General features: G+C 38.9%; 1 protein-coding gene across 5 annotated transcripts in view; it reads left to right on the top strand.

Annotated features, from left to right (window-relative positions):
- The window catches only part of HDAC9 (histone deacetylase 9), a 599,202-nt gene that overhangs the window by 367,366 nt on the left and 213,063 nt on the right, over positions 1–18,773 (top strand). For all 5 annotated transcript variants that reach the window (XM_040260622.1, XM_040260619.1, XM_040260620.1 and 2 more), the window contains one exon: positions 2,717–2,824. In XM_040260622.1, the coding sequence (XP_040116556.1) occupies positions 2,717–2,824 (108 nt within the window). The remainder of the gene's footprint in view (positions 1–2,716; positions 2,825–18,773) is intronic.

The raw sequence follows: 18,773 nt of genomic DNA on the forward strand, positions 1-18,773 counted from the left end.
ATATTGGCTTTTAGTTTTCTTTTTTTTTTTTTTTTTTTGCGTGTGATGTCTTTGTGTGGTTTTGGTATCCAGGTGATAGTGGCCTTGTAGAATGGCTTGGGAGTATTCCTTCCTCTGCAGTTTTGGGAAGAGTTTCAGGATAGATGTTAAGTGTTTGATAGAATTCACCTGTGAAGCCATCTGGTTCTGGATTTTTGTTTGTTGGAAGTTTTTAGATCACAGTTTCCATTTTAGTAGTTGTGATTTGCTTTTTCCTTTTTTAAAATATTTCTTCCTGTTTCTGTCTTGGAAGTGTGTACCCTTCTAAGAATTTGTCCATTTTTTCTAGGTTGTCCATTTTGTAAGTGGTTAGTTGCTTGTAGTAGCCTCTTATTTGTGGTGAGTGTCAGTTTAACTTCTTTCTCATTTCTAATTTGATTGATTTGAGTCTTCCTCCTTTTCTTCTTGATTCTGGGTAAAAATTTATCAATTTTGTTTGTCTTCTCAAAGAACCAGCTTCTAGTTTTCTTTGGGCATTTATTAATTTATGTTTTTTTGCCTTCCCAGTAATTTTAAATCTGATTAATGAGGACTGTCTATGGCACCTATAGCTATGTAATGGTTAAAAATTGGTTTAAAAGTATCCAACACAATCTGAATGTTGGTTTTTATTTTTTAGCTTAAGCAACCATTTTCCTCAAGGCTATATCTTCATGAAGCTCAAATAACTACTTATAGTGGTTTAATAAAAGAAGTAAATAAATAAAGCTCTCAGTCAGTTTAGCTGGTAAATGATTAGGTTGCAGGGTTCATTTGGTGGCTCCTCTACTTTTCAGTTGATAGTGTTGAGATGATGGTGCTGACTGTGACATGGGCTGAACGTTCTTAAGAAAACAAGATTTATTTAAGGAGTAAGGTAGAAAGGTATGTGTTTTCTGGGTCAGAAGTCTCTAAGAGTTCTCAGATCTGCTGAGTAGCCGCTCTAAGCCACAGTGTCTTAGGCCTCAACTATGTGATAGTTATTAAAAAAAAATGAGTTTAACAGCAGCCAAAATAGTCGTAGCTAACAGTTGCCTATCACTTATTCATTTAATCCCCTCCATCATCATATTCAGATGGCAATTTAAAAATCTGCTGTTTCATTGGTAAGTGAGTCACAGAACAGAGATGTTAATTAATTGGTGGCCTATGTCATTCACCTTTTAGTGGTGAAGTCGTAATTTCATCTGGACAGTTTGATTCCAGAATCTTCTCTCTTTACCACTTTGCTGTTCTTGAGAGGATCTTAGTCTATTTATTATTCTAATTTATTATATATATATGCTCATTGTTCTTGACAGAATTTAAATTGTTAAGGTTTTCATGAGGAAAAGCAGGTGAAAAGCTTAGGAAACTTAGTGCATTGTGAATGTGTGTTATCCTTTATTGTGTTTGCTCCCTGTCATTAGGCCTCTTTAATTTAGCTCTTCTTAAAAAAAAAAAAAATTGTTATTTTGTGTCAGATTTCCTTCTTTGAGCCATTTAAGAAGTCTTGATATTTGCACAGTCACAATTTTTTTATTGCATTTCTAAGAGCTCCAAGTGTGTTCTAAAATTAAGAGTTCTACCATCCGATATTATTTTTAATGTTATAAAATATTATATACATGGCTTCCTTGGTGGCTCATTCAGTGAAGTATCTGCCTGCAGTGCAGGAGACCCAGCTTTGATCCCTGGGTCGGGAAGATCCCTTGGAGAAGGACTTGGCAACCCACTCCAGTATTCTTGCCTGGAGAATCCCATGGGCAGAGAAGCCTGGCAGGCTACAGTCCATGGGGTCACAAGAGTCAGTTACAAGTTAGTGACGAGGTCATTACCATTATGTACATAAAAATTTGTAACATAAACCACTATATTGCACTTTTCTTGTGCTTTTTGTATAAATTCTCTTAATGAACGCACAAAAAAGAGTAAATAGCATTTTATAAAAGTAAACCAAAATACTGCTTCATGCTTTATTTTGATAATAATGTTCTCTAGCAACGGAGCAACCATATATTTTAATGACCTGTCTAATTTTAATAATACCAGTTTGCACTAAGACTAACTGCCAAACTGTACTGTCAGAAACTTGAAGCTTCTACTTTGGAAGTCAAAGCACTCCTTGCAGTTGAGTGTTGTGACTCTTTTAAGTGTGAGGACCACACACTCCTTCCGTTTAGTCGGAGAACCTGAACTGTGGTTGCTACTTCCTACTCACTGACGGCTACTGCTGCCTGCCTAATAATTGTTTTTGGCTCCCTGTAAACCTGCAGCCAGGAAGGTATTTGAATTTTCCCCCTCTAGCACTTGCAAATCCGATTTTTATGTATAGCTAAGTGCTCTTAGCTTTTACTCTATCTACTACTGGGGCCTGGTTTCTAGCAAGCCTGTAACTACGCCAGATCCGGCCTATGTAATGCCGTTTGTAATGAGAAATCTAAACAGGGAATGGCAGTGAGGCATGGCAGGAATGTGTTTCCATTGGAGAAGTCAGTGTAGAGAAAAAGTATAAGCAAAGCCGTGTCCAGAAGGCCCATTCAGCTGGCCGAGACGGAAGACTGATGTTATTGTACATAGGCTGTTACTGTGCCAGCCCTTCCTCACGAATCTGCTTGCTCTCTCTCTCCCCTCTCCTGAACTCCCCTCCTCCCCCTCTTGCCTCTCCTCCTCCTCCTCCTCTCCCTCTCTTCGAGGGCTCTGCTGACTGTTTGCTCAGGTGGACAGTGACACCATTTGGAATGAGCTGCACTCGTCCGGCGCTGCACGCATGGCTGTTGGCTGTGTCATCGAGCTGGCTTCCAGAGTGGCCTCCGGAGAGCTGAAGGTGAGGTCTGGGTTGCATTAAGTGTGGGAAATCCAGGGAAGACGCTGAAACAGAGATGTTGTTGTTTGGGAATTGTGGGGAGTGTGGTGCGGTAATAAAAGGCAAGGGGCGGAGGGAAGGGGCAGAGGGATGGCCACTGAGGTGTGATAATAACTGGTCTGTAGGTAGCCGGTAGCTGATCCGGCTCTCAGGGCCTTCCTCTCCTTGGGGAGACTCTGTGGTTAGGGCACTCTGGTGTATTTTTAAGAACACAGAAATGGTAAGTAAAGCTACGGTCCAGGTCAAAAACACCCAATCTATACATATCTGTCATGCCCTCCTGGGATTTTCTTTTGAAGCAACATAAAAGAAAAATCTGATTACTGAGTACTGTGTATAAGCTCAGAATACCACCCAGAGAGAAGAGTGGTGGGGGCAGGGAGAAAGGTAAATATCAGAGGGGAAGGATTGGGAGGAAGAAGGAAATTGTTGATTAGAAGGGTAATGATCCAGAGTGTGTTTTGCCATGAAAGAACTTCAAAAATGAACTACGCTTTATTGTTCTTTTCTTTTTACGGTCTCTTCTTTTCTCCATCATGTGAAAAGAACAATGTCCAAACCCCAGCGTTTCCCAGTCTAAACAATTTATAAAAGCCAGAGACCTGACAGACGTTGACCTTTTATTTGATATTTTAACAGTGTATTTAAAGGTATGCCATGTGCGTCTCGAACGCAGTTGCCCCAATAAACTTTGTTGGTGCTAGCATAGCTTTTTAATGCACTAGTTCACACACTTCATAATGAAATCTGGCTGGTGATGGATTTGGTGTTTTTAGCGATTGTGGGGCTTAAGGGAAATATATTGCAACCAACAATACTGGCACTGTGAGTTTTGTTAATCTAAAATAAAATCTAATTAGGATTATTTTTCTTTATGCCTAATGGATTTTTATTCAATTACACCTGACTGTTTCAGTAGTGATTAAAAATACAGGGTAGGAATGTGCACTTCACCGTGAATTGTCCTTCCCAGAAGTCTTTGTTCTAGCTCTTTAAGTCAGAACCTTCAGAAATAGCATTTTGATAAGAGAGTCTATAGTAAATATGTGTGTGTGTGTATATATGTCTCATGTTAAGTTGACATGACTTGATCAGCTTTAGGACATTAGTTACTCATCTCAGGAGATCTATGAGGCCATTAATGTGGTGTTTAGTAGTCACTCTTTCTCTTTGATAAGGAGCTGTTGAAAAGAAGGAAGGAATCAGCCTTATAGAGAAGTTTTGGCTCTCTCCCAGTAGCACTTGAGAAATAATTCTTCCTGTTTGAGTTATGTTACTTGTAGCTCTAAAATAAATTGACATTTTAAAAGAAATCTTTAAGAGTCTTATTTTCAAAAGAATTCAGATCATAGGAATATATTGTCTGGCCACAATATTACAGTTTTTAAAAGATTATGTTGGTACAGACCCACTTGATAACAAAAAAAATTATTAAGGTAGCATTTCACAGTTTCTAATTGTTTTTGATTTTGTTGAACTTTAATCAGTAATTCAGAAACCTTCCCAAGTAGAGTACCTACATAGTACACTCAAAAAATCATCATTGTTATTAACCACATAGAGTGCAGAATTGCCAAATGTCTGTATGAGGTGTGTTGAACAAAAACCTAATTCTGTTTTTTAGGAGGTAGTCATTTAACCTATCAGTTACAAAGTGTCAACCATATATAGTATGGACATGCTGACCACCAGCTGTACTAACTAACATTGGTTGTTTATGTTAAGAACAAGGATTCAAACAAATACTTTTTCTTCCCTTGGTTGAGAAATCAGCAGGTATGGTTAAAAAAGGAAAGAGAATAATAGAGAAAGAGAGCCAGCATAAAAATCAAGGAACATTGATCCAGTCTCTGCCACTTAAATGTTGTGTCACTTGTAGCAAATCACGTAATTTCTCTGGACCTTAGTTTCCTGTTCTGCAAAATCAGCAGTGTAGAACTGATAACGCTGAAGGTTGTACATGGTCTTGACGTTCTGATCTACTTGCAGACGAAAAGTGGATCTGATTCTCAATTATATACACTGTGACATACAAAGAGTAAATATTCCAAAACTAATTTCAGCTTACTTTGGGAAATATTGTAAGCCTTCTAGCTGGTTTCTCTTTCTGATTGTTAAGCCCAAAGTGAAAGTCCCAGACAGCAGTACCGTAACACACACACTAGTGCTGACAGACTAAGAGAATGAATCCTTTTGTTGCTAATAATTTGGAGAGGCCTAGGGAAATGCCACTGTAGACGGCCAAGAACTGTGGTAGCTAGGTGTGTTCAGGGACTCCATTTAACCAACGGTGTTCCTCAGTGTCTCTGTGCATGCTAAGCTGCTTCAGCTGTGTCTGACTTTGTGCGACCTTGTGGGCTGTAGCCCACCAGGTTCCTCTGTCCGTGGCGTTTTCCAGGCAAGAATACTGGAGTGGATTGCCATTTCCTTCTCCAGGGGATCTTCCCAACCCAGGGATTGAACCCGCATCTCTTAACGTCCCCTGCATTTGAAGGTGGGTTCTTTACCACTAGCACCACCTGGGAAGTCCTCAGTGTCTACCTGTTTCAGATTGAGTGTAACTAGGCAAGTACACCTGCTGGCCAGGAGCATTAACCCTCATGACTGTGGAGTCACTTCATTCAGATCTAGAAGGAAAACAGAGACTCTTATCTGAGGACCCTGGTCAGTTATCCTTTGAAAAGAGATGTGAAAAAAGAAACACTTTAGTTTTGTTTTTTCATTTTCTGCATCTACATTCAGTTCTCATATGTTCTACCCCATCCTCCCAGTATATCTGTAACTTAAGGAAACCACATTGACATAAAGACTGTGTTTTGTGAAGACTGCACTCATTTTGCTTGGAAATTAGAAAAGAATTAAGAACTCTGGGCTTCCCTGATAGCTCAGGTGGTAAAGAATCGCCTGCAATGCAGGAGACCCTGGTTCGATTCCTGGGTTGGGAAAATCGCCTGGAGAAGGGAAAGGCTACCCACTCCAGTATTCTGGCCTGGAGAATTCCATGGACTGTCTAGTCCATGGGGTTACAAAGATTAGGACACGACTGAGTGACTTTCACTTTACGAGCTCTGTTTCAAATAGGGTGGGCTGGACGGAGTGCTGAACTGAGAATTTGGAGACAGCTGGAGGGAGGTCACCAGACTTGTAGGGGACAGGGACCTAGGAGATAAGAAGTGTACCCAGAGAAGGAAAACGCCAAAAACAGATTTTGTTGCCTGGCATTTCTGCTTCATGTTGAGCTTGATCATGATCGCTGTCCTACAGAGTCTGTCTTATCTTCGTCTAGGGCTACTGATGGGTTAAAAAATTAGAAATATAATCCAGGCACAGGGAGTGGGTCTCATGTGGATGCTTAAACTGATCATGTGCAGCAAACTGCAGCAGTAAATGTGTATATTTTTGGCACAGCATGGGCAAACTCAGTGGAGTTTAGTGGAAATTACGGGGACTTTCAAATTTTCCAGGTTTTTAATAGGATATGGAAAAAAAAAACACAAGAAGAAAATTTTCAAGTTTACAAATAAATTGACTATTTCTCAGATTCTGAAACTGATGAACATAAATATTCTGAAATGCTAAAATATTTGTTGTATTAGTATAATTGGAAGAGTTATCTCAAAATGGTTTTATTGTTCTAAAGATCATTTAAGGAAGTATGTCTAAAAATAGAAATATCTCTAAAAGATTATTTTTCAAATTACAAATAGTTCAATACTTGATTCAAAAATGGTGTCAAATATGTTGTATACCTTAAAATATACAATTTTTAAGATCAGTTATGCTTCAATATAGGTTGAAAAAAATGATTCAACCCATATCAAGTTTTGCTATAAGAATTCCCTTTAATGATATTTTGGCAATGCTACAATTTCATCATAAGAAAGTAAAAATTGCTTTAGTTGTCTCAAAATTTTTGTCAAGAAAATTCCCACCTGATTATCCAAATAGTGGATGGATTTCTTTAATAGTTTGAATGAATATTATGATATCATATTGCTAATCATTCCTGCCATTTGTTGCCTATCTACTATAGACTCAGCAGTTTACATGTAATTTGCCATTATTCTCAAAATGACCACCAAAAGTGGATACCACCAGTAGGATACAAACTCAGACACATCAAGTAACTTTTAAAGATACTGCACACAGTTTAATAAATGGCAAAGCTTATAATTCTCACAATCCTCTCCTCTCTCAACTACTTTATAAGGCATTTCTTGTTGAGGTAGTGCAAATATAAAGGAAAAAAAGGAGTTAAATCTGTCTTTTTCATATAGTCTAGTAAAATCAAATAGTCTAGATTCTCTCCTTTTTATTACTATGTAACATTTCAAACATACCAAAAGATAAGAATTTGCATTAATAACTTACAAAGCATAATAACATGGTTGGATGTGAGCTCTTTATCCAACTAAAGAAATAGTACTTCTGACACTATTGAAGTTCTCTCAGTACTTATCTCATTCCTATCTTTTGACCCAAGAGTAATCATTATTAATCTATTATGTTTTTTAAATAGCATTAACTGTATGTTGTAGATCTTTATAAAAATGGAATCTTACTGAGTGTTATTGCTCAAATTTCTCTCCCTCAACTTAAAATGTTTGAAGATTTATGTATATGGATTATGTAGCCATGTTTTATTTGTTTTCCCTCTATATCATAATTTGTTTATTGATTATTGGACAGTTTACTTGTGCTCTTTTGATCAGTGCTACTTTGAACACTTGAACTATGATATAACTAGCAGTAAAATGGTAGGCTCCTAGGATAGAAACATAATCCATTTCAGTAAGTAATGCAAAGTAGAATTCCAAAGTCATTTTGCTCAATGACATCGGCAAAAATGGCAGTTTAAAGATCTGAATTTTTTTCTCTCCATAAAATCAGTGGCAAAACTGGCAAAATTTATCAGGATGAGTTTTTTAAAAACCTGGGAAATTAACCAAAAGCTTGTAACAACTCAGAAAGCATGTATTCCACACAAAACTGGCTAGACCTTCAGGAGAACAGTGAGCTTTTGTGGTATTTGAATTCATCCTATTCTTATCTAACCCTTTTGAGTTTCCCAGTAGCCTTGGCAGTCTCCAGACAGGGCAAAATGGGACTGGAGTTTCTTCAAAGGCTCATTCCCAGAGAATTTTCACTATTTGACCTGCATGGTGCTTCAATACAAGTCTCTACTTGCAAAGTTGTCTTGATTTTGACTGGTCTTAGAGTGAAAAGCCGTTTTCTCAAAAGACCCTGATGCTGGGAAATATTGAGGGCAGGAAGAGAAGGGGACAACAGAGGATGAGATGATTGGATGGCATCACTGACTCGACGGACATGAGTTTGGGTAGACTCCGGGAGGCCTGGCGTGCTGCGGTTTATGGAGTCGCAAAGAGTCGGACATGACTGAGCGACTGAACTGAACAGAAGCATCTTTCGAAAAATAATTAAAGGTGATTGATTAACTTCATGGCTGCCAGAAGTAGTGGACAACAGTAGAGAAAAGAATAAACTAACCTAGTGATTCCAGGAAAAACTGGGTAATGAGATGTGCATATGGGCCATGAGAAGGCCCTTTGGATTCCTGGGTATCTAGAAGGTCACACGCGTCGTAGGGTTGTGTGCATCCTCAGGGCTGTGTTGACACTCAGGAAGTACCTGAAAGGCCCTAAGCTGTCATTTCAAACTGTGAGGCTGTGCTCAGACAGGGAGTGAAGGCCAAAGTGGAGCTGTCAGTATTGAAAGTGCATCCAACACAATGTGCAGGGCCCTGTGTAGATGCTGAAGACTGTTGGTTTAGGCAGTTACAGAAGTCTTTGTGCAGTCATTTAACTGACCAGCTGCTAAATTAACCAAGCAGAGAGTTCAGTGCCACACTCAACGTAGAATACAGTCTTCATAGAATTAGTTCAGAAGAAGCAGTAAGTGAATAAAACAAGGATGACTAAGGAGCAGTGAAAATCTGATTTCCAGAATGGCCTTGTTATATTACTTAAAATGCCCAGTTTGCAACATAAAATTATGAGACATGCAAGGAAACATAAATTCACATGAAGAAATAATGAGTACCAGTAAAATAAACTACATAAATAGTATAAATGATAGTATAATTGTATTTTTGCAACTTTATTCTCAGATTTAAAAGACAATTGCATTAAAAAAACCATAAATCATGTATAAAGATATAGTTTGTGTAACAGCAGCAGCATGAAGGAGTGCTTTGGGAATGGAGCTATATAACAGCAAAACAAAGCTTTTGGTTACTATTGAAATGTGGTTCATATCTGACCTAGAGTGTTAAAAGTTAAGATGCTAATTATAATCCACTGGGCAACAGGCAAGAAAATAATCCAAAATACATTAAAAGAAATGATAGGAAAATTAAAGTGGTACACTAGAGAATATCTGTTTAATGAAGACAGTGTAATACAGGAGTTGAGAAACAAAATAAGGTTACATATAGACAATGAATACCTAAGTCATTGTGCTAATTTAAAAGCCCACCAGCAACACATAAGCATTTCTAGGGCTCTCCCCTATGTCTATATTTGGCATTTTCAGATTTTTAAATGTTTGCAGATCTTACATGAGAAGATACTGAATATTACAAATCTTCAGGAAAATGCAAATTAAAACCACAATGAGATGTCACCTCAGACCTATCAGAATGGCAGCAAATAATGTCGGTGAGGATATAGAGAAACAGGAACCCTTGTATACTATTGTGTACAATTTACATTGTACAATGTAAATTGGTACATTCACATGGAAAACAGTATGAAGGTTTCTCAAAAGAACTGAAAATAGAACTGCCATAGGATCCAGCAATTCTATTCCTGGGTATATTTCCAAATTCAAAACACTAAATTGAAAAGATACATGGACCCCTATATTCATAGCAACATTGTTGACAATGGCCAAGATACAGAGATAACCTAACTGTCCAACCTAGTTATGACCAACCTAGATAGCATATTGAAAAGCAGAGACATTACTTTGCCGACTAAGGTCCGTCTAGTCAAGGCTATGGTTTTCCCAGTAGTCATGTATGGATGTGAGAATTGGACTGTGAAGAAGGCTGAGCACCGAAGAATTGATGCTTTTGAACTGTGGTGTTGGAGAAGACTCTTGAGAGTCCCTTGGACTGCAAGGACATCCAACCAGTCCATTCTGAAGGAGATCAACCCTGGGATTTCTTTGGAGGGAATGATGCTACAGCTGAAACTCCAGTACTTTGGCCACCTCATGAGAAGAGTTGACTCATTGGAAAAAACTCTGATGCTGGGAGGGACTGGGGGCAGGAGGAGAAGGGGACGACAGAGGATGAGATGGCTGGATGGCATCACTGACTCGATGGACGTGAGTCTGAGTGAACTCCGGGAGATGGTGATGGACAGGGAGGCCTGGCGTGCTGTGATTCATGGGGTCGCAAAGAGTCGGACACGACTGAACGACTGAACTGACTGAACTGAAGTGTCCATCAACAGATGAATGGATAAAGATGTGGTATACATACACAATGGAAAATTCAGTTCAGTTCAGTCACTCAGTCGTGTCCAACTCTTTGCGACCCCATGAATCGCAGCACGCCAGGCCTCCCTGTCCATCTCCAACTCCCGGAGTTCACTCAGACTCACGTCCATCGAGTCAGTGATGACTCAGCTGTAAAAAGGAATGAAAATTTTCTGTTTGCAACAACATGGATGGGCCTGGAGGGTATCATGCTGAGCAAAGTAAGTCAGAGAAGATAAATGCTGTATATTTTCATTTATATGTGAAACCTAAAAAAATAAACAAGTAAATATAACAAAACAGAAACAGTCTCACAGATACAGAAAATAAACAAGTAGATACCAGTGGGGACAGAAATGAGATAGGGGAACGAGGTTAAGAGTTATAAAATCTTTGGTATAAAATAAGTATAAAGTACAGCATAGGGCTTATAGCCATTAATTTATGATAACATTAAAGAGAAGATCTATAAAATATTGAACCACTGTGTTGTACACCTGAAATTGATATAATATTGTGAATCAAATATACTTCAAAAATAAAGTATTTTAAATATTTTATATAATTATAAATTAAAAATACATTATTAATATAATTCAGATAAACAATAAGTATTTTAAAATGAATATTTGCCAATCTTGTGGCTATAAAATATCACCTTATAATGAAGCTCTGTTATTAGATATGGCCAATAAAAATTGTTATATCCTCATTAAACTTTTCATTAATATTTAATGCTTATCTCAATAATAGCCTATTGTCCTCAGTTATATTTTGTATTATATTGATATAGCATTATTAGATCTTCTTTCTTTCCTAGTAGTTTCTAGACCATTATTTACAATCCCTTTACTAGCAGAGTATCTCTTTGCTGTATACTAACTGTATCTCGTGTAAAAGCTTAAGGCTGGATTTTGCTTTCTGATCTGATTATATATTTTAATTGAGTTGAATTTGATATTGTTCATTATGAGCAATAGTATACATAAATGTATTTCTATCATTGTTTTTCTTTGTTTTACTATTGTGTTCACCCTATCTTTCACTCATCCCTTGCTTTGTTTTTAATTGAAATGTTATCTCATTCTATGTTCACTTCAGTTCAGTTCAGTCACTCAGTCGTGTCCAACTCTTTGCAACCCCATGAATCGCAGCACGCCAGGCCTCCCTGTCCATCACAAACTCCTGGAGTTCACTCAGACTCATGTCTATTGAGTCAGTGATGCCATCCAGCCATCTCATCCTCTGTCGTCCCCTTCTCCTCCTGCCCCCAATCCCTCCCAGCATCACGGTCTTTTCCAATGAGTCAGCTCTTCGCATGAGGTACTGGAGTTTCAGCTTTAGTATCATTCCTTCCAAAGAAATCCCAGGGCTAATCACCTTCAGAATGGACTGGTTGGATCTCCTTGAAGTCCAAGGGATTCTCAAGAGTCTTCTCCAACACCACAGTTCAAAAGCATCAATTCTTCAGTGCTCAGCCTTCTTCACAGTCCAACTCTCACATCCATACATGACTACTGGGAAAACCATAGCCTTGACTAGACGGACCTTAGTCGGCAAAGTAATGTCTCTGCTTTTGAATATGCTATCTAGGTTGGTCATAACTGTCCTTCCAAGGAGTAAGCGTCTTTTAATTTCATGGCTGCAGTCACCATCTGCAGTGATTTTGGAGTCCCCCAAAATAAAGTCTGACACTGTTTCCACTGTTTCCCCATCTATTTGCCATGAAGTGATGCGACCAGATGCCATGATCTTTCTTTTCTGAATGTTGAGTTTTAAGCCAACTTTTTCACTCTCCTCTTTCACTTTCATCAAGAGGCTTTTAGTTCCTCTTCACTTTCTGCCATAAGGGTGGTGTCATCTGCATATCTGAGGTTATTGATGTTTCTCCCGGCAATCTTGATTCCAGGTTGTGCTTCTTCCAGCCCAGCATTTCTCATGATGGACTCTACATATAAGTTAAATAAGCAGGCTGACAATATACAGCCTTGATGTACTCCTTTTCCTATTTGAAACCAGTCTTTTGTTCTATGTCCAGTTCTAACTGTTGCTTCCTGACCTGCATATAGGTTTCTCAAGAGACAGTGTTACCTCTCATTAAAAAAGTTATTTCTATTTGCAACCCCATAGAGGGCAGCCCACCAGGCTCCCCTATCCCTGGGATTCTCCAGGCAAGAACACTGGAGTGGGTTGCTATTTCCTTCTTCAATGCATGAAAGTGAAAAGTGAAAGGGAAGTTGCTCAGTCGTGTCTGACTCTTTGCAATTCCATGGACTGTAGCCTACCAGGCTTCTCCATCCATGGGATTTTCCAGGCAAGAGTACTGGAGTGGGGTGCCTTTGCCTTCTCCGATTATTTTATTCAATATTAGTTTAAAATGTAACCATTTAATAAATCTTAAACATAATTGCTTTCTTTATCCTGCTCTAACAACACGAGAACTTTAGAATGTTTTAAAGGCAATTACCCTATCCTGATTTTGTGCTACTATGGTATAGTACTTTGGTTTTATCTCTTTTGTAAAAATAGTATCACCAGTGAGACATTATTAAACTTTGAAATATCATCAGTGTTTCTTTATATTTTCCCACATATTTACCATTTTCCTTATTCAGCATTTATCTTTATATCTGAAACTTCCATTTCTTGTTGTCTTTCTTCCAGCACATTTTTTGAAGTTTCTTTAGTGATGGTTTTTCAATTTTTTAAAAAATCTATGATGTCTTTTTGCCCATATCTTGAAAAATAGTTCTGTTAAGTACACTAAGTTGACAATTTCTCTCAGCACAGTGAAGATCCTCCAGCCTATTCTGGCTTCCTGTTTGTGTAAAATAGCAGTTATCAATCCAACCATCATTTCTTATAGATAATATGTCTTTGTTCTCTAGTTGTTTCTAATTTCTTCTTTTTGAATTTTATATTTGTATTGTGCTTTCCATGTGTCTAGTAGTGGATTTTATTGATTCAAAATTGTTTAAAATATATATCAGCAAAACTGAAGTTTAATATAAGCCTGTAATGATACTTTGTGATGTCACCTACATCAGACTAAATAACCTTGCTGATTTCAATGATTAACTTTCCATTTATAAAACAAATATATAGAGAGCATATTTTCAGGTAAAAGTGGATACTATGGGGAAGGAATAAAGTATAAAAGAATTAGAGTGAGACTGAGGGGGAAGGCTGGCTCTGTTAGCTTTCATTGTCTGGAAGGCTTTACAGATTAATAAGGAGAGATTTGAGCTGAATGAAGTAATAAAATAGTCACATAGAGAAGTGGGGAAATAGCACAGACAAGGGAAAACCAAACATAGAATCTCTGTTGTACGTTGGAGTAAATAAGTCTTGGCGTGTTTAAGGAACTGCAAGGAGACCTTTGTGTCTGGAGTTATCTTTAGAGTGGCTAGCAAGAGATGATGTCAGAGCCAGATAATGGAATGCACACACACAAACACATACATAGTTATTTAGCATACATGTGTAGGTGCATAGAAAGTAAAGTTGCTCAGTTGTGTCCAACTCTTTGCAACCCCATGGACTGTAGCATACCAGGCTCCTCCGCCCATGGGATTTTCCAGGTAAGAAGACTGGAGTGGGTTGCCATTTCTTTCTCCAACATATGTGCATAGAGGTACCATTTTAAATTAAGATTGTATTTTTGATAGTTTAGAGAATAAGAATGTGCTGTGCTAAGTCACGTCAGTCATGTCCAACTCTTTGTGACCTCACAGACTGTAGCCCACCAGTCTCCTCTGTCCATAGGATTCTCCACTCAAGAATACTGGAGTGGGTTGCCATTTCCTTCATAGCAATTACATTTTAAAACTACTGCTTACAGATAAAGGTGAAGTGACATTTCAAATACATTTTGCCATCAATTTGGCCCATCTTAAAATCTTTTAGGCTGTTTTCCAGTCTAACGGTACATCAAATAAAGATGTGGAATATTTGTGTTGACTCCTATTTTGACCAAGGTCCGAAGCTGAGGACAATGGATGTTAATTTTGTGTGATCAGTTCAGTTCAGTCGCTCAGTCGTGTCCGACTCTTTGCAACCCCATGAATCGCAGCACGCCAGGCCTCCCTGTCCATCACCAACTCCCAGAGTTCACTCAGACTCACATCCATCGAGTCAGTGATGCCGTCCAGCCATCTCATCCTCTGTCGTCCCCTTCTCCTCCTGCCCCCAATACCTCCCAGCATCAGAGACTTTTCCAATGAGTCAACTCATCGCATGAGGTGGCCAAAGTATTGGAGCTTCAGCTTTAGCATCATTCCTTCCAAAGAAATCCCAGGGCTGATCTCCTTCAGAATGGACTGGTTGGATGTCCTTGCAGTCCAAGGGACTCTCAAGAGTCTTCTCCAACACCACAGCTCAAAAGCATCAATTCTTCCACGTTCAGCCTTCTTCACAGTCCAACTCTCACATCCATACATGACCACAGGAAATACCATAGCCTTGACTAGACGGACCTTAGTCAGCAAAGTAATGTCTCTGCTTTTGAATATGCTATCTAGGTTGGTCATAACTGTCCTTCCAAGGAGTAAGCGTCTTTTAATTTCATGGCTGCAGACACCTTTTAAATGGATTCAGTAAAAGATAGTCAAATAAGCCTGTAATTATCTTACTTAATCCAGTTTATATACTGGAATCCAGACAAGAGAGATGTGATTGATGGAACATTCTTTGAAAGGAATTTCAGTGTTTTGGCTGTTTTGCTCTGTTTCTTTCTTTACTTTCCCTATCATAAGCCAAATGTGTAAGAGATGGGGAAGGGGTCAAGGAAATTGCTTATGTCTGAAAGTGGGAGGAACAGCTTTTTAGTCCTTAGCTCAATGCATGTTGAGTTACAGAAATTTGTAGGATCATTCTAGTCTGCTACCAGGCTAGGACATGAAAGAGTTCACTAGGGGGCCTGACATATGTATAGAAGGCAGCCCAGGCTTGTCACCTCGAGAGGACAGAGTGGAGAGCTGGCTCAAACTGCCATGTGGGCAGATTGAGACAGCAGGTGAGCAGCTGAAGTAGAACTGACATTGTGGGTAGGACAAGGATTTTTTTTCTCTTATGGGCCAGTGGACACTTTGGATGGAAGCCAGATGTGGTTCATCCTGAAAGTATCTCTCCAAAGAGATCTACCTTTCAAGACGAAAGCCACTCAGGAGACTATGACTGGAGATGTTTGAAAAAGCTGATGAGGGCTTATAAAGTCAGCCAGTGAGTGCATTGCCCATAACAGTGATACCTTTGCAAACTGAAAGTCATCGACAGTGTCTCTGAAGAACTTGTGAGTGTTCCCATTTGAAGAGGGACAACGTTTGGATCCACCATCACAGAGGGCATTTGAATAATCCAAAGAGATCTCCAGATTGCATTGCTAATGCAAAACCTTCATCCTTTTTTATTCTTCCCACCCAAAGCTGGAAGATCCATAAGTGTCACATGAAGGTAGTGGAGCAAGAAAGAAAGAAAGAAAACAAACACACAAACAAAAAACCGTGTAAATTATATAGGAGCTTCTCAGGTGGTTCAGTGGTAAAGAATCTGCCTGCCAATGCAGGAGACACAGGTTTGATCCCTGGGTTTGGAAGATCCCCTGGAGAAGGAAATGACAACCCACTCCAGTATTCTTGCCTGGGAAATCCTATGGATAGAGGAGACTGGTGGGCTACAGTCCATGGGGTCGCAAAGAGTCAGCACACATAGCTATAGCTTTTCACCCATTATTGGCCCCTGATTCACAAGGTCAGTGGGGAAACACTCTAATTTAGATGCGACATTAAAGAGTCTAACTGTCAAACTGGACTTTTTAATATCTAAAGATGAGCGTGTTCATATAGCTGAAAGTGATCTGAAAAGCTGTGGAATATATCAGATAAACAAGAAAGAAAGGTTAGTGCTGGGAGAGAAATAATGCTGTTTCCTTTTATCCATTCCTAATTCAACCCTAATATATGGGTTAATTAATTTTTTATTGCTTATGTAACAAATTACCACACATTTATTGGATAGAGACAAAGTTAGTTTATTATTTTCAGTTCTAGAAATCAGAAGAACTACACAGGTCTTATTGCAGCCCTGCTGACACCTTGATTTTAGCCCAGTGAGGCTTGTACAGTTCTCCAGCTTAATTAGGTTTGGGCAAAATTCATTTGAATATGATCATGGAGACCATCTGGTCCCTATTTTCTGACTAGCTGTCAGCTGCGGGGCTGCTAGCAGCTTTTGGAGGCCTCTCTCTGTTCCTTGCACAGCACAGAAGAGATACCCTCCATCTCAAAGCTAGCAAGAGGGCCTAGATGCCTTCTCAGGTTGGCATTTTTGTGAAATTTTTCCATCATTGCAACTCACTCAGACCTTTTAAGAATGCATATAACTTGAGGGACTTCCCTGGTAGTCCAGTGGTTGAGACTCTGCAATCCCACTGCAGTGGGTGTGAGTTTTATCTAATCAGGTAACCAAGTTTCTGCATGCAGGGCACCATGACCAGATAAAGAAAATGCATATAATTTGAACAGGACCACCTATATAAGGCTATGGTTTTTCCAGTAGTCATGTATGGATATGAGAGTTGGACTGTGAAGAAAGCTGAGTGCCAAAGAATGGATGCTTTTGAACTGTGGTGTTGGAGAAGACTCTTGAGAGTCCCTTGGACTGCAAGGAGATCCATCCAACCAGTCCATTCTGAAGGAGATCAGCCCTGGAATTTCTTTGGAAGGAATGATGCTAACGCTGAAACTCCAGAACTTTGGCCACCTCATGCGAAGAGTTGACTCATTGAAAAAGACTTTGATGCTGGGAAGGATTGAGGGCAGGAGCAGAAGGGGACGACAGAGGATGAGATGGCTGGATGGCATCACTGACTCGATGGACGTGAGTCTGAGTGAACTCCGGGAGATGGTGATGGACAGGGAGGCCTGGTGTGCTACGATTCATGGGGTCGCAAAGAGTTGGACACGACTGAGCAACTGAACTGAACCTATATAATGCTGAATACCTTTTCCATCTCAAGGTCTGTCATAGTAATCATATCTGCTATCATATCTTTTGTCACTGAAGGTAATATTCATAGATTCTAGGAATTAGTAAATTGACATTTTGGGGAGACTTACACTAAGTTATGGTTTTTCTAGTAGTCACGTATGGCTATAAGAGTTGGACTATAAAGAAAGCTGAGTGCCGAAGAACTGATACTTTTGAACTGTCGTGTTGAAGACTCTTGAGACTCCCTTGGACTGCAGGGAGATCCAGCCAGTCAATCCTAGGGGAAATCAGTCCTGAATATTCATTGGAAGGACTGGTGGTAAAACTAAAGCTCCAATACTTTGGCCACCTGATGGGAAGAACTGACTCACTGGAAAAGACCCTAATACTAGGAAAGATTGAAGACAGGAGGAGAAGGGGACAATAGAGGATGAGTTGGTTGGAATGGCATCACCGACTCGATGGACATGAGTTTGAGTAAGCTTTGGGAACTGGTGATGGACAGGGAAGCCTGGCGTGCTGCAGTCGATGGGGTTGCAAAGAGTCAGACTTGACTGAGTGACTGAGCTGAACTGAACACCTCCCATAACTAATTAGTCAAAATTCAAAGTAGATTCCTTCTTAATATTCTTACTGTGTATGGCTATAAGCTTTTCAGCAATCACTTGAGATTTATTAAATTAGATAATATAATTTATTTTTTGATCAAGGTATAGTGTATGTTGAATGTTCAGATTTTTAAGGATGAAGTCATTTGACAAATATCTGTAACCTGACTACCACCACAAGTTATTTGGTGTGTAAATTATCCCCCATGCCCTTTGGCAGTCACTTTCCAGTCACTTTTCACCAATAATTTTCCTGATAGTCACCTAATTTTTCCTATAATGGAATTTTATATCTTTATAAGTTTATATGATGGTATATGACATAAAGAAAATTTTCTGAGGCTTCTTTCACTTAATATAATGTTTTTGAGATACTTCTGTTCTCTTTATCCTCTCCTTACCTCTACATTATTTTATCATATATTTTTCATGTATTAGCTCTCCATAGTAAAGTAGCATTACTTTTGCTTTAGTAGTGGACTGTTTTTAAACAGATTTAAAGAGTTTATGTGTCTTTGTGTGTGTGTATGCTTGTGTGTGTGTGTGTGAGAGAGAGATTATGTGTATACATATATAATGTAAAGATGATTTATAAAAGGTCTTTATGTTTGCACACATATTTAGTATTTCTGGTGTTCTGTATTCATTTGGGCAGATCCAGGCTTCCATCTGGTATCATTTCCTTTCAGGCTGAAGAATTTCCTTCAACATTCCTCGTATTTCGATTCTACTGGCAGCTAAATCTCTCATCTTTTGTTTATAAGAAAATGTTTTTCTTTTCCTTTAATCTTGGGGTGATACTATCATTTGAT

Source organism: Oryx dammah, unplaced genomic scaffold (assembly GCF_014754425.2).
Source record: "Oryx dammah isolate SB20612 unplaced genomic scaffold, SCBI_Odam_1.1 HiC_scaffold_18, whole genome shotgun sequence".
In the NCBI taxonomy this organism is placed as follows: Eukaryota; Metazoa; Chordata; class Mammalia; order Artiodactyla; family Bovidae; genus Oryx; species Oryx dammah.